Source organism: Sorex araneus, chromosome 4, assembly GCF_027595985.1.
Source record: "Sorex araneus isolate mSorAra2 chromosome 4, mSorAra2.pri, whole genome shotgun sequence".
Classification (NCBI taxonomy): domain Eukaryota; kingdom Metazoa; phylum Chordata; class Mammalia; order Eulipotyphla; family Soricidae; genus Sorex; species Sorex araneus.
This window is the reverse complement of record NC_073305.1, coordinates 178,477,274-178,491,265: the sequence shown is the minus strand read 5'-3', so window position 1 is coordinate 178,491,265 and position 13,992 is coordinate 178,477,274. Positions and strand designations below refer to the sequence as shown.

General features: G+C 41.2%; 1 protein-coding gene across 1 annotated transcript in view; it reads right to left on the bottom strand.

Moving 5' to 3' along the window:
* Positions 1–13,992, bottom strand: part of CCDC170 (coiled-coil domain containing 170) — a 128,699-nt gene that overhangs the window by 29,903 nt on the left and 84,804 nt on the right. Inside the window, exon 9 of the mRNA XM_055136748.1 lies at positions 9,850–10,092. Within this exon, the coding sequence (XP_054992723.1) occupies positions 9,850–10,092 (243 nt within the window). The remainder of the gene's footprint in view (positions 1–9,849; positions 10,093–13,992) is intronic.

The window sequence follows — 13,992 nt, the reverse complement described above, 5'->3', positions numbered from 1 at the left end:
CACTCATTTTACAGACGAGTGAAAGAACATCATACTTGTTTGGTGTTTAACCAAGCTGACACAGTGAACAGCCCCTTCAGAAAGTCACTTCCTCCGATGCACGGAAGTGACTTCCTCCCAATTAAGTAAGTGGTTGAAAGGACTTTCTCCTATTTATAGTTGACTGGGTTTTTCTCATGAAGTCAATGCTAGTGTGTGTGTGTGTGTGTGTGTGTGTATGAGTGCACACGTGCACATACAAGTTCTGCCTCATAAAAACCTTATGAATAGATTATTGACTCTGTAAACTGTTTCGCTACACCCATTGACAGTGTCTGTATCTTATCCAACTCACAAACTTGTGTTCTTTCTCCTAGAAGCAGGGACAAGGGCTTCATGCCTACTTGAAGAAGTGTCTCTTGTTAGAAATGTTTTAGTTTCCATTATTTTTAATTTTTTTTTAATTTTTTTTTTTGCTTTTTTGGATCACACCCAGCGATGCTCAGGGGTTACTCCTGGCTTTGCACTCAGGAATTACTCCTGGCGGTGCTTGAGGGACCATATGGGATGCTGGGGATCGAACCCGGGTCGGCCGCGTGCAAGGCAAATGCCCTACCCGCTGTGCTATCGCTCTGGCCCCCTATTATTTTTTTTATAAATGTTTTCATTTCTGGAATGTGCAATACTTGTGTGATAGAATTCCTGGTTTAACTCCAACACTCATTTCTTAGTTTCCTATCATGTAAGACACTAACATTGCAAGCTTGTGGCAAAGAGTTTCTATTGTCTTGTCAATTTATCTGTAGATCTCAAACTACTTTCAAAAGACAACATTTATCAAAATTATTGGTCAAGTTTTTATCTTGAAATATAAATTCCCCAGAAACTAAAAAAATAGAAATGTTTTATCTTTTTTTTTAGCAGACATGTGCAAAGACACATCTTAAGTGTGGTGTTTCATAACCACCAAACTGCTCTCAAGACAGTTAAAATTTGAATGAGCACCATTTTCTTCTTCTTTCCTTTTCCCATTATTTATGAAATGATGTTTTCAATAGTATATTTGTGATTTTTCTGTTTCCCCTGACTGTGTTTTCTTCTCTTTTTGGGAGAGCAGAGAACTGATATCCCAGACTAATTTTTCCACAGAATACAATTTAAGAAGAAAATGACAAAACTAGGGGCTGGAGCAATAGCACAGCGGGTAGGGTGTTTGCCTTGCATGCAATCAACCCGAGTTCGATTTCCAGCATCCTATGGTCCCCGAAACACGGCCAGGAGAAATTCCTGAGTGCAGAGCCAGGAGGAACCCCTAAGCATTGCTGGATGTGACCCAAAAAGCAAAAAAAAAAAAAACCTTATATGTAACATAAGGACTTTGATGGAGGGTCTTGGGCACTGTGGGTGGTGAGGGGAAGTAACTGCGGACATCAAAACCATAAATATTAACACTATTGTAAACATGTGATTAAACTATAATTGAAATTTTTGCCTAAAATAGTACTGGAACTACACCCCCCGGAAACCTCAGGAGTGCGGCAGAGGTAACTGGACAGCAGCAGCAGGGACATAAGTGTCCCCTCCCCACAACAGGTATGGCAGCATGCTGGACGTGGCCTCCGGGGCGGCTGCAGTTATTTTCCCCTTTTCCAGCACATTGGACTCACAGCTCAACCTCCATTACCTAATTCTAAAGCCGACATCCTAACTACCCCAAACACATTAGGCCATGGACCACTAGCCTCGTCCAATCAAAGTATACCGAAAAAGCGGCCACCATCGACCGAGCTCATCCAGAATCCTTTCTCAAAGCAAGACAAGAATACTGATAGTGAACTGGAAGGTCCCACCTCCATACCACCACAACGACAAGAAGAAACAGAATGAATCCCTACCATGAGGAGAGGATGAAGAAAAGAGTCCAGAGGCCTCAATGGGGGTTACCTACAAATACGATCTCTCCAAAAAGAATTCAAAGATGGAGTGATAGCACAGCAGGTAGAGTGTTTGCCTTGCATGTGGCCAACCCGGGTTCGATTCCCAGCATCCCATATGGTCCCCTGAGCACTGCCAGGGGTAATTCCTGAGTGCAGAGCCAGGAGTGATCCCTGTGCATCCCCAGGTGTGACCCAAAAAGCAACAACAAAAAAAATAATTCAGAGATGAAATGTTGAAGATGTACAATGAACTCAAAGAAATGGTGGAACACGCATCCAGCAAATCAAAGAAGGACATGAAAGAAACAATGGAAGTGACAGCCAAGAAAATACAGGAAGAAATTAGTGCATAAATAAAAAAAAGCTACAAACAGAAATGTCATAAATAAAGGAGTTAGTAGATGAAATAAAAAAAAACCCTCAGTGGGTGCCCTCACAGTAGAATGACTACACCCAAAGACAGAATCAGTGAGCTTAAAGATGAGCTGCTGAAAACATGAAAGTTCATAAGTTTGTAACTGTACCTCACGGTGATTCATTAATAAAAAAAAGAGAGAGAGAGAGAAAAGATAAACTGTCAAAAGAATGTATCAATAGTAAAAATTTAGGACGAGAGATGTGTTTCAGCTGTAGAAGACTATGCTTGAACATGTGAAGCTGTGGGTTCAAGCCTTTGTATAACAAACAAAAATTTTAACAGTTTTAATTTAATAATAAAGCTATTGTTTTATTAAGTAAAAAAAATGAGCTGCAGAAAGCTTACAGGCAAAAACAGACAATGGGGGAAAAAACTCAAAATAGCTATAGGGCGAATCAGAGTCCTAGGGGATGAACTCAAGAGAAACAACGTAAGAATCACGTTGGGATACCAGAAGGGAGGCAACTCCAATGAAAAAGCCACAGTTAAAGACGTCATCGCTGAGAAGTTCCCAGAGCTGGAGAAAGCAAGCATCCAGATCCAAGGAGCCCGAAGGGTGCCAGCTAAAAGAGACCCTAATAAAAAGACTTCAAAACATATCATAGAATGATGGATGCCATGGATAGAGACACAATACTGCAAGCAACAAGGTGAAAGAGGGAAATCACATACAAAGGAACACCCCTTAGATTTACAGCAGACCTATCAGAGGAAACCCTCCAAGACCAAGACAATGGTGGGATATAGTGAAAAAACTCAACGAACTGAACACGTCACCAAGAATACTTTATCCGGCTGAACTTTCACTCAAACTTGAAGGAACGATACACTATTTTATAGATAAACAACAGCTCAGGAACTTCATAGACTCAAAACCAAACTTAAAAGAAGGACTAAAGGGGCTACTATAAGACAAGAAAAACTCCCAGAAGTGCAACAAACCCCTACAGAAAGATGGCACAAAACCCCATGACAATACTCTTACTCAATGTCAATGGTCTAAATGCACCAATTAAGAGATAGAGTGGCAAAATGGATTCAGAAACTGAACCCAACATTTTGCTATCTACAAGAAATACATCTGAACAGTCAGAACAAACACAGACTCAAAGTCAAAGGATGGAAAAATAATCCTGCAAGCAAACAACTTCCTCAAAAAAGTCAGGGAGGCCATACTAGTATCTGACAACATAGATTTCAGGTTGAAAAAGATTAGAAGGGAGAGCGAAGGCCACTTCTTATTTTTCAAGAGATATGTACAGTAGGAAGAAATCACACTCCTTAATGTTTATGCACCTAATGAGGGACCAGCAAACTACCTAAAACAATTGCTAACAGATTTTAAGGAGGACATTACTAGCAACAGAGTAACAGTTGGAGATTCAACACTGACTTGTCACCTCTAGATAGATCAACAAGATTAAAACTCAGCAAGGAAACACTGGCCTTGAAGGAATAAATAGAAGAGAGAGAGCTAATAGATCTGTACAGAGCTTTACATCCCCCAAAAAAGAAAGAATACACATTTTTTTCCAGTGCACATGGAACATTCTCCAAAAATAAACCACATGCTGGGTCACAAAACATACCTCAATAGAATCAGGAAGGTAAAAATTGTATCAATTATCATTTCAGACCATGATGCACTGAAGATAGAATTTAACCACACACAAGCGAGGAGAACCAAATCAAACACCTGGAAATTAAACAACTCAATGTTGAACAAGTGGGTCAGGAAGGAAATCAAGGAAGAAATCAAAAGATATCTGGAAATAAATGAGAATGAAGACACGAGTTACCAGAACTTATGGGACACAGCTAAAGCCGTAAAGAAAAATTTTCATAAAGAAAATTCATGCTGCCGCCAAGATGCGATCCTGGGGGCCGCATGTGTGTGCGGCCTCTCCACAGCTGCACGAGCGTGACTCCAGATGCCAGCTAAATTTTTTGGCATGGGCAGCTCCTCGCAGAATGTCTCCAGACTGAGAACTAAGCCGAGGCCCCATGCCCGCCCAGGAGGGGAAAGGCAGTTCTCTCGCGCGCCTCTTCCTTGCTGGGGTTGAAGGGCGCGGTGACTGGCCATATTATGACGACCACAGATGGGGTTTACAAGCTTGCAATGATCCAATATCTGGAAGAAATCTCCCTGGACTTAGTTGCTATAGTACAGAAATCCAAAACCTCTTATCTCTTCACAACAGGTCTGACTCTAGTGGGGTACTCCTAACAATAATAGTGAGGTTTGTGTTGAATATTGAATGGAACCAAAGTAAATAAAAAATAAAGTGAAATTTATCAGTTACAGGGCGGGGGGGGTACAGGAGGGGCGGGATGGGAGGTGTATTGTGTTTTTTTTTTTGGTAGTAGGATATGGGCACTGATGAAGGGATGGTTGTTTCAGCATTGTATAACTGAGACTTAAGCCTGAAAGCATTGCAATTTTCCACATGGTGGTTCAATAAAATAAAATTATTAGTAAATAAATAAATAAAGGGAAAATTTATAGCATTTCAAGCATTTCTCAGGAAGGAAGAAAGGGCCCACATTAATAAGTTGACTTCACAGCTTAAGATCTTAGAAAAGGACCAACAAAAGGACCCCAAATCAGGCAGAAGGAAAGAAATAATAAAACTTAGAGCAGAAATTAATGACATGGAAACAAACAAACAAACAAAAAAACAATTCAAAATATTAATGAAACCAAGAGCTGGCTCTTTGAGAAAATAAACAAGATCAATAAACCACTAGCAAGACTCACAAAGAAATAGAGAAAGAACCCTAATAAACAGAATCAGAAATGAAAAAGGGGACATCACAACAGAAACCAAAGATAAACAAAACATCATGAGAGACTACTTTGAAAGTCTGTATGCCACAAAACAGGAGAACCTAGAAGAAATGAATAAATTCCTGGATTCCTATACTCTCCCAAGACTGAACCAAGAAGATCTGGAATACCTGAATAGACCTATCACTGTCAAGGAAATTGAAAGTGTAATTAAAAGTCTTCCCAAAAAGAAAGTGCAGGTCCAGATGGATTCACTAGCAAATTCTTCCAAACATTTAAAGAGGCCTTTGCCAGTTCTCCTCAAGCTTTTCTAGGAAATTGAAGAAACACAAACTCTCCAAAACAGTTTTATAGACACATATTTCCCTAATACCAAAGCAAACAAAGACACCACTAAAAAAGAAAACTACAGGCTGATATCCCCGATGAACACAGATGCGAAGATCCTCAACAAAATATTAGCAAGTAGAATCCAACAACTTATCAAAAAGATCATACACTACGACCAAGTGGGATTCATCCTGGGGATGCAAGGATGGTTAAACATTTGAAAATCAATCAACATAATCCATCATATCAACAAAAGAAAAGATAAAAACTATATGATCATATCAATAGATGCAGAGAAAGCATTTGACAAGATCCAGCACCCTTTTATGATGAAAACTCTCACCAAAATGGGTTTTGGAGGAACTTTCCTCAAGATAGTCGAAACCATCTACCACAAGCCTATGGCAAGCATTATCCTCAATGGTGAAAAACTAAGAGCCTTTCCCCTAAGATCAGGGACAAGACAAGGATGTCCACTCTCACCACTTCTGTTCAATATAGTACTGGGAAGTACTTGCAATAGCGGTTAAGCAAGAAAAAGATATTAAGGGCATCCAGGTAGAAAATAAAGAAATCAATCTCTCACTATTCACAGATGATATGATACTATATTTAGAGAACCCTAAAGCCTCTACCAAGAAACTCCTAGAAACAATAGACTTGTATAGTAAAGTCACAGGCTATAAAATCAATACCCAAAAGTCCATGGCCTTCCTATATGCAAATTAATGAAAGAGAGGAAAGCGACATGAAAAAATCAATCCCGTTCACATTCATGCCTCAGAAAATCAAGTACCTCGGAATCAGCTTAACTAAGGAGATAAAGGACCATACAAAGAAAACTACAAAACACTACCTCATGAGATAAAAGAGGACACGAGGAAATGGAAACATATCCCCTGATCATGGATTGGGAGAACTAACATCGTCAAAATGGCAATACTTCCCAAAGCATTATACAGATTTAATGCAATCTCTATAAGGATACCCATGACATTCTTCAAAGAAATGGATCAAACACTCCTGAAATTCATATGGAACAACAAACCCCTTTTAGAAAAGCTAAAGCAATTCTTGGGAAAAAGAAGATGGGAGGCATCACCTTCCCCAACCTTAAACTCTACTACAAAGCAGAAATAATTAAAACAGCATGGTACTGAAACAAAGGCAGAGTCACAGACCAATAGAACAGGGTGGAATATCCTCATAGACACCCTCAACTACATGATCATCTAATCTTTGATAAGGGAGCAAGAAATGGAAGTGGAGCAAGGAAAGTCTCTTTAACAAATGGTGCTGGCAAAACTGGACAGCTACATGCAAAAAAATGGGCTCAGACCCTTACCTAACACCATGCATAAAACCCAGATCAAAATGAATTACCTTATGAATCAGACCAGAATTCATAAGGTACATTGAAGACAAGGTTGTCAAAATCCTCCATGACATTGAAGCTAAAGGTACTTCAAAGATAACAGACCACTGACCAACCAAGTGGAAACAGAGATAAACAAATGGGACTATCTTAAACTAAGAAGCTTCTGCACTTCAAAAGATACCGTGACCAGAATACAAAAACAATCTACAGAATGGGAAAGTATGAATATACTTTCATACTGATACCCAATACCCACCTAATAAGGGACTGACATCAAGGATATACAAAGCACTGGTTGAATTCTACAAGAAGAAAACATCTAACCCCACCAAAAAATGGGATGATAAAATGAACAGAAACTTTCTCAAAGAAATCCAAATGGCAAAAAGGCAAATGAAAATCATCAGGGAGATGCAGATCAAAACAACTATGAGATATCATCTATACCAGAGAGACTGACTGGCCCAATCCAAAAGAACAAAAGCAACAGGTGTTAGCAAGGATGTGGAGAGAAAGGGACTCTCCTTCACTGCTGGTGAGAACGCCGACAGATTCAACCCTTTTGGGAAACCGTATGGACGCTTCTCAAAAAATTAGAAATTGAGCTCCCACTTGACCCAGCAATACCACTGCTGGGAATATATCCAGAAGATGAAAAAAAGTATAGTAGAAATTAAATTTGCACCTGTATGTTCATTGCAACACTGTTTACAATAGCCAGAATCTGGAAAAAAACCAAGTGCCCAAGAACAGGTTAAAGAAACATTGGTACATCTATACAATGGAATACTGTGCAGCTGTTAGAAAAAATGAAGTCATGAAATTTACATATAAGTGAATCAACATTGAAAGTCCCATGAGAAAAAACGAAATCATGAAATTTGAATATAAGTGTGTCAACATGGAGAGTATCATGTTAAGTGAAATGAGTCAGAAAGAAAGAGACAGGGCTGGAGTGGTAGCACAGCGGGTAGGGCGTTTGCCTTGCACGCGGCCGACCCGGGTTCGATTCCCAGCATCCCATATGGTCCCCCAGCACTGCCAGGAGTGATTCCTGAGTGCAGAGCCAGGAGTAACCCCTGTACACTGCAGTGTGTGACCCAAAAAATCAAAAAAAAAAGAAGAAGAAAGAAAGAGACAGATATAGAAAGATTGCACTCATTTGTGGTATATAAAGTAACAGAATTCAAGACTTACACCCAAGAATCGTAGAGATGTGTACCAGGAGGATTGCTCCATGGCTTGCAAGCCGGCCTCACATGCTGTGGGGAAAGGCAGCTCAGATAGAGAAGGGACTACCAAGTAAAGGGTGTTTGTAGGGCCAGCTCAAGATGGGAGATGCAAGCTGAAAGTAGACTATAGACCGAATATGATGGCCACTCAATACCTATATTGCAAACCACAACACCCAAAAAGAGAGAGAGAGAGAGAGAGAGAGAGAGAGAGAAAGGGAATGTCCTGCCATAGAGGTGGGGTAGGGTCGGGGGATGGGGTGGGGGTGGCAAGAGGGATACTGGGATCATTGGTGTTCAATAATGGGCACTGGTGGAGGGATGGGTACTTGATTGCATGACTGAAACGTAAGCACGAAAGTTTGTAAGTCGGTAACTATACCTCACAGTGATTAATTTAAAAAAATTTTTAAAGTACTGGAACTGGAGAACTAGTAAAGTAAGTAAGGCATCTGCCTTGCACACAGCCAATCTGGGTTCTTTTCACATCATCCATCTGACCCTTTCAGCCTGAGCAGAGAGCCAGAAGTAAGCCCTGAGCACTGGGTATGGCCCCAAAACCAAAAAGAACAAACAAACAAAAATAGAAAAAGCTGCTAACATCACTAAAACAATCTAGTCCAATAACAGAGAAGAGGTGGGTATTCCAAAGTGTATAAATGATAGTTTCAGTGAAAAAATTCAATGAGTTAGAGCACACCTTTGCACATCTGAGCAAACATCTGTACAGGTAGAAGTCTAGGTTTGATCCCCAGCACTGAAAGGCTTCTGAGCACTATAGCATGGGCGCTCCCCCAAAAATGTACGAAGTCTTTAGGTCCTTTGATCTAAAGGTGGTAGCATTTGCTAGCGTGTTCATTTTTTCATTTCTCATGCAAAAATCTCTCCATAGTCCCTACTTTCATAGTCACTACACTTTGAAGACATGTTTTCATTTAACATCGCCCAATTTTGACTGACCTTTCTCTTAGCAACTATGTCTTCATTTCAAATACTGAAGACACACAAAATTGATCTCAAAGCCTGATGGGTGGCCTTTTTCTAACAACGCTAAAATATCAGAGGCCATGAGAATGGAAAGACAGTACAATGGGTATTGCAAACTGTAATGCCCAAAAGTAGAGAGAAGTATAAGGGATATTGTCTGCCATAGAGGCAGGGGAAGGGGGCTGGGAGGCATACTGGGGGCTTTGATGGTGGGAAATGTGCTATGGTGCAGGGTGGGTACTCCATCATCGTATGACAGAAACTCAAACATGAAATCTTTGTACCTGTACCTCACAATGATTCAATAAAAAAATTTTTTTAAGTTTTTTAAAAAGATAGTTCAGGGGCTGGAGTGATAGCACAGCAGGTAGGACGTTTGCCTTGCACGCAGCCAATCCAGGTCTGATTCCCAGCATCCCATATGGTCCCTGAGCACTGCCAGGGGTAACTCCTGAGTGCATGAGCCAGGAGTAATCCCTGTGCATTGCCGGGTGGGACCCAAAACAAACAAACAAACAAACAAAAAGATAGTACAATGGGCAGGGGCCTTGCACACGGCCAACCTGAATTCAATCCCTGGTGGTGAAAACGGTCCCCTGAGACCCACCAGGAGGGATCCCTGAGCGCAGAACCAGGAGTAAGCCCTGAGCACAGCTGGGTGTGGCCCAAAGCCAAACAAAATCAGAGGCCATTCTAATCCCCCCCAACCCCCCTGCAACACACCCCCATGTGTCTGTGGTCAAGTTGTCTCTCTTTCATGCATTTTCTTTACGGTCAGCGAAATGCTGCCGCGCACTCGCCTTCAGCTCGTTGGTGTCCGCCAGCTGGGCCTTGAGCGCCGTGTTGGACTCCCGGCACTCGCTCAGCTCCTTCTGCAGCCTGTCCGTCTTCCTCTGCAGCCTCCTGACGGCCAGCTGGGCCTCGTCTCGCTCCGCCGCCAGCGCCGTGCGCACGTGCTTCTCCTCCTCCAGCTGCGCCACCTTCTGCCGCAGCAGCTTCACGTGCAGTTCCCGGCTCTCCAGCCTTTCTTTCTGGGCCCTGAGCTGTGCGGTGCAAACACGGGGGGCAGAAGGTAAGGAGAGCGGGTTCGGAGAGCGAGTCTAGGCGGTGAGGTGCTGCTTACCTGGCGTGTGGCTAGCTCTAACTCACTGCGGATGGCCCCTAGAGCACAGAGAGCAGGGCTGATGATCCCTGAGCGTTTCTGAGTGTGGCCCCCACACCAAAACTCATAAAAATCTGGGGCTGGAGCAATAGCACAGCGGGTAGGGCGTTTGCCTTGCACGCGGCCGACCAGGGTTCAATCCCCGGCATCCCATATGGTCCCCCAAGCACCGCCAGGAGTAATTCCTGAGTGCAAAGCCAGGAGTAACCCCTGAGCATCGCTGGGTGTGACCCAAAGAGAAAAAAAAATCATAAAAATCATCATCATCAATCACCATCATCATCATCAAACCATCAGCAAATATACATAAAGTCTCTGCACGAGGTGGCCCTCTCTCCATATATCAACGCGAGATTAATTTATTTTTTTTCTTTTTTTTAATTTCTATTTTTTTTTTATTAATGAGTCACCGTGAGGGTGCAGTTACAGAGTTTTGTGCCTGTGTTACAGTCATACAGTACTCGAGTTTAATCTAATAGATTCCCTTTCCTGGATAGAGCTTTATTCTTAGTTTTTTCCAAGAACTGACTTTGAGGCTATAAAGTAGGAGACAAATAACTACCAAAAAATGCACAAAGAAGCAGGCTTTCAAGATTTGCTTCCATCCAACATGATGCACATAAAAATCAAAACATATGTGCAAGGGGCCAGAGCCATAGTACAGCGGGTAGGGCGTTTGCCTTGCATGAAGTGGCTGACCCAGGTTCAATCCGCGGCATCCCATATGGTCCCCCCAGCACTTGCCAGGAGTAATTCCTGAGAGCAGAGCCAGGAGTAACTCCTGAGCATCACTGAGTGTGACTAAAAAAAAAAAAAAGTAAGGGCTATTTTTGGATACTTTCATTGTTTAAAAAATACACAAGATGGGGCCAATGAGGTAGGACAGTGGTTAAGGTGTTTGCCCTGCATACAATCAATGCTAGTTCAATCTCTGACACCATACTTATTCCCATGAACACAGATAGATAGGACTCTTCCCTCCTAAAGAAAACACACAACACAGACACACTCACATACACACATGTACATGCACACATCTGTGCATGCGGAAAAAATTACCCAATAGTCTTACAATGCACCAGCAACTTTTCTATAAAATTTTTGCTGTTGTTTTTTTGCCTTGTATTCTTTAAATATACATTGCTTATTTAGTGCCCTTTTTAGCCAAAATCTCACAAGTGCTTCATTCTTGTGATAACGTTTTGTGATAGCATTTAATTTAGGTATTTTTTATATATTGGTCTTGCTAAAATAGGATATAGCATTTTTTGCATGGTAGAAACTAACAAGAAAACTTTCCTTTAATTCCATTTTTATACTTTATGGTGAGTAGTAGGGAAAATGTGACTATAGATCTTTCCTGGCCAAAATTATGGAAGCTAATGACCAACCTATTTCTACCCACAAGCAACCCCTTATATTTTACTAGAAATGAAAATTGTGGCCTCTTGATAAGAAAAAAATAATAAAATAGTCTCCACTTTGCATTTAGCTGTATTCAGATACTGCATTTTTGTATTTTTTTGGTTGGATCATAAAAAAAATCCACATCATAAAGTGTTGTGATGTAAAACAAACACATCAAAATGTAGGGGCTGGAGAGACAGCTCAGTGGTGAGGATCACACACCCACCCTCACACCTGGCACTATTGGATGGAGCCCCGGGGGACCCCAAACATCACACACCTTGAGAAGCACTGAACCCTCAGTCCGAGCAGTGAACTGCCTAGCCCAGTTGCCAAGGGAACTTCCAAAATTTTTGGTTCATTGGAATCTTTATTCTCTGCCTGGCCTCTACCATCCTCAAGCCAGGCAGAGAAAGAGATCTTCAGGCAGCACTTATCATCGTCAATCAAGCTTAAAAATGGAAATCACAGTGGTTTTAACAAAAAGATTGTGGAACTTGAGTGGGAGAAAAAATCCCCGTAGGTCACAGTTACCAAATGGAATATTAACGACAGAATCCTCTTCCAACAATTGCAAGTTCCAGGAAGTCTATAAATTTAAATGGCATCGGAAATGAAGATAGTGACATTTTCCCTAATTATATACTCTGCATTTGTAAAGTGTTTGCAGTTATAAGAGTGAAGTGAGACCAAAGTATTGCATCGAAGATTCAGCAGAATCTTCCCGACTGTTTCTGTTGTTGTTGTGTTGGGCTTTTGCAGTGTCGAGGTTCTCACAGAGGCCCCAAAGACACTTCCATTTTAGTATGGCCTTCGAGTATTTCTGTAACTAAACTACATTCTTGGACCTCCATGTCAAATTCCGCTCTGCCAAAATGTAATGCTGATAACTTCTACACAGTGGTTGTTCCAATAATTAGACAATGCTTTAGAAGGATTATGGTGATAAGGGTCTATCTCACAGTGATTGTGTCAAAAAACCTTTATAAGATAAATAAATATATTTTTTTAATTTAGAAGAAATATTATGGTGAATATAGAGAGGGAAAGCAATGATTCAAAAATTTTTATGGGGAAACAAGCTGTGCTCAATTTAGTATTTCTCATGTTTTCCTGATCTCTTAATAAAATATTCCTGACACTGGAGAAATAGCACAGCAAGAAGACACTTGCCTTGCATGTGGCTGGTGTGGGTTTGATCCCTGGCATCCCACAGGGTCCCCTGAGCACTTCCAGTAAGTAATCCCTAAGCATCACCCTGTGTGGCCCAAAAACCAAAACAAGCAAAAAAATTTTCCTGTAGACAGTCAATGGAGAAGAGAGCCAACATAAACTTAGTATTCTGCATGAACCACAAGTTCCAAATTTTATTCATTAAAAATCAGCAGCCACACAAGATAGGTACCATCCGTGATTAAATCATGGACAAGCGGATCATTGACTTCTGTCATTTTTCCAAGGTCACACAGCTTGGTGGCACTAAACTGAAAGTCCCAGATGTGGCTCATTAAGCAGTCTGCTTTCTGTATTTCTACCATAGAATATTCTCCTAAGAACTGCTCTAAGAACATATCTGTGTTCCCCCTCTGTTTCCCCAATGCCAATAATTATATAACTAATAATTATATTTTAACGCTTTTCATCTATTTATTTAGTCTAAAATCTTTCTAACATCCGAGGCTGGAGCAATGGCACGACAGCTAGGGCGTTTGCCTTGCGCACGGCTGACCTGGGTTTGATTCCCGACATCCTATATGGTCCCCTGAGCACCGCCAGGAGTAATTCCTGAGTGCAGAGCCAGGAGTGACCCCTGTGCATCACCAGGTGTGACCCAAAAAGCAAAAAAAAAAAAATCTTTCTAACTTCCTGAGAGTAAGTGAAAAGTTCTCATAAAGATAAGGATAGCCTGAGATGTAAGCTTGATAAGCTAAAGTGAGCTGGTTCCTTAAAGAAAAAAAAAAACTTTAAGAGAAGAGGATGAACCTGGAGGCTAGAACCTTGAGTGAAATCAAAGAGAAGACAAATGTTAGATAATTTCACTCAGCTGCAGAACCTACGAAAATGAAGCAAAGGAAAAGACAGTTTTGAACATGACAAACCCTTGACCTTGGATTACAGTTCTGATGACCAAATGCTGAGGGAGAGTTGGGAGGGAATAATGAGTGGACTAAAGCTGAGATACACAGGACAGTGGCTGGGGGCTGGAGGCACATTTGCGGTGAAGAAATACAGGCACTTTTACATCAATACCATCTATTTTGGTATGAATGTAATCATCTAACCCCCTTCTTCAAAAATGTTCAGGTTTGTAGAAAAGAACTTCCATACTCATCCTAAATTGTTTATCACCAGAAAAGTACATGAAAAGAAATAA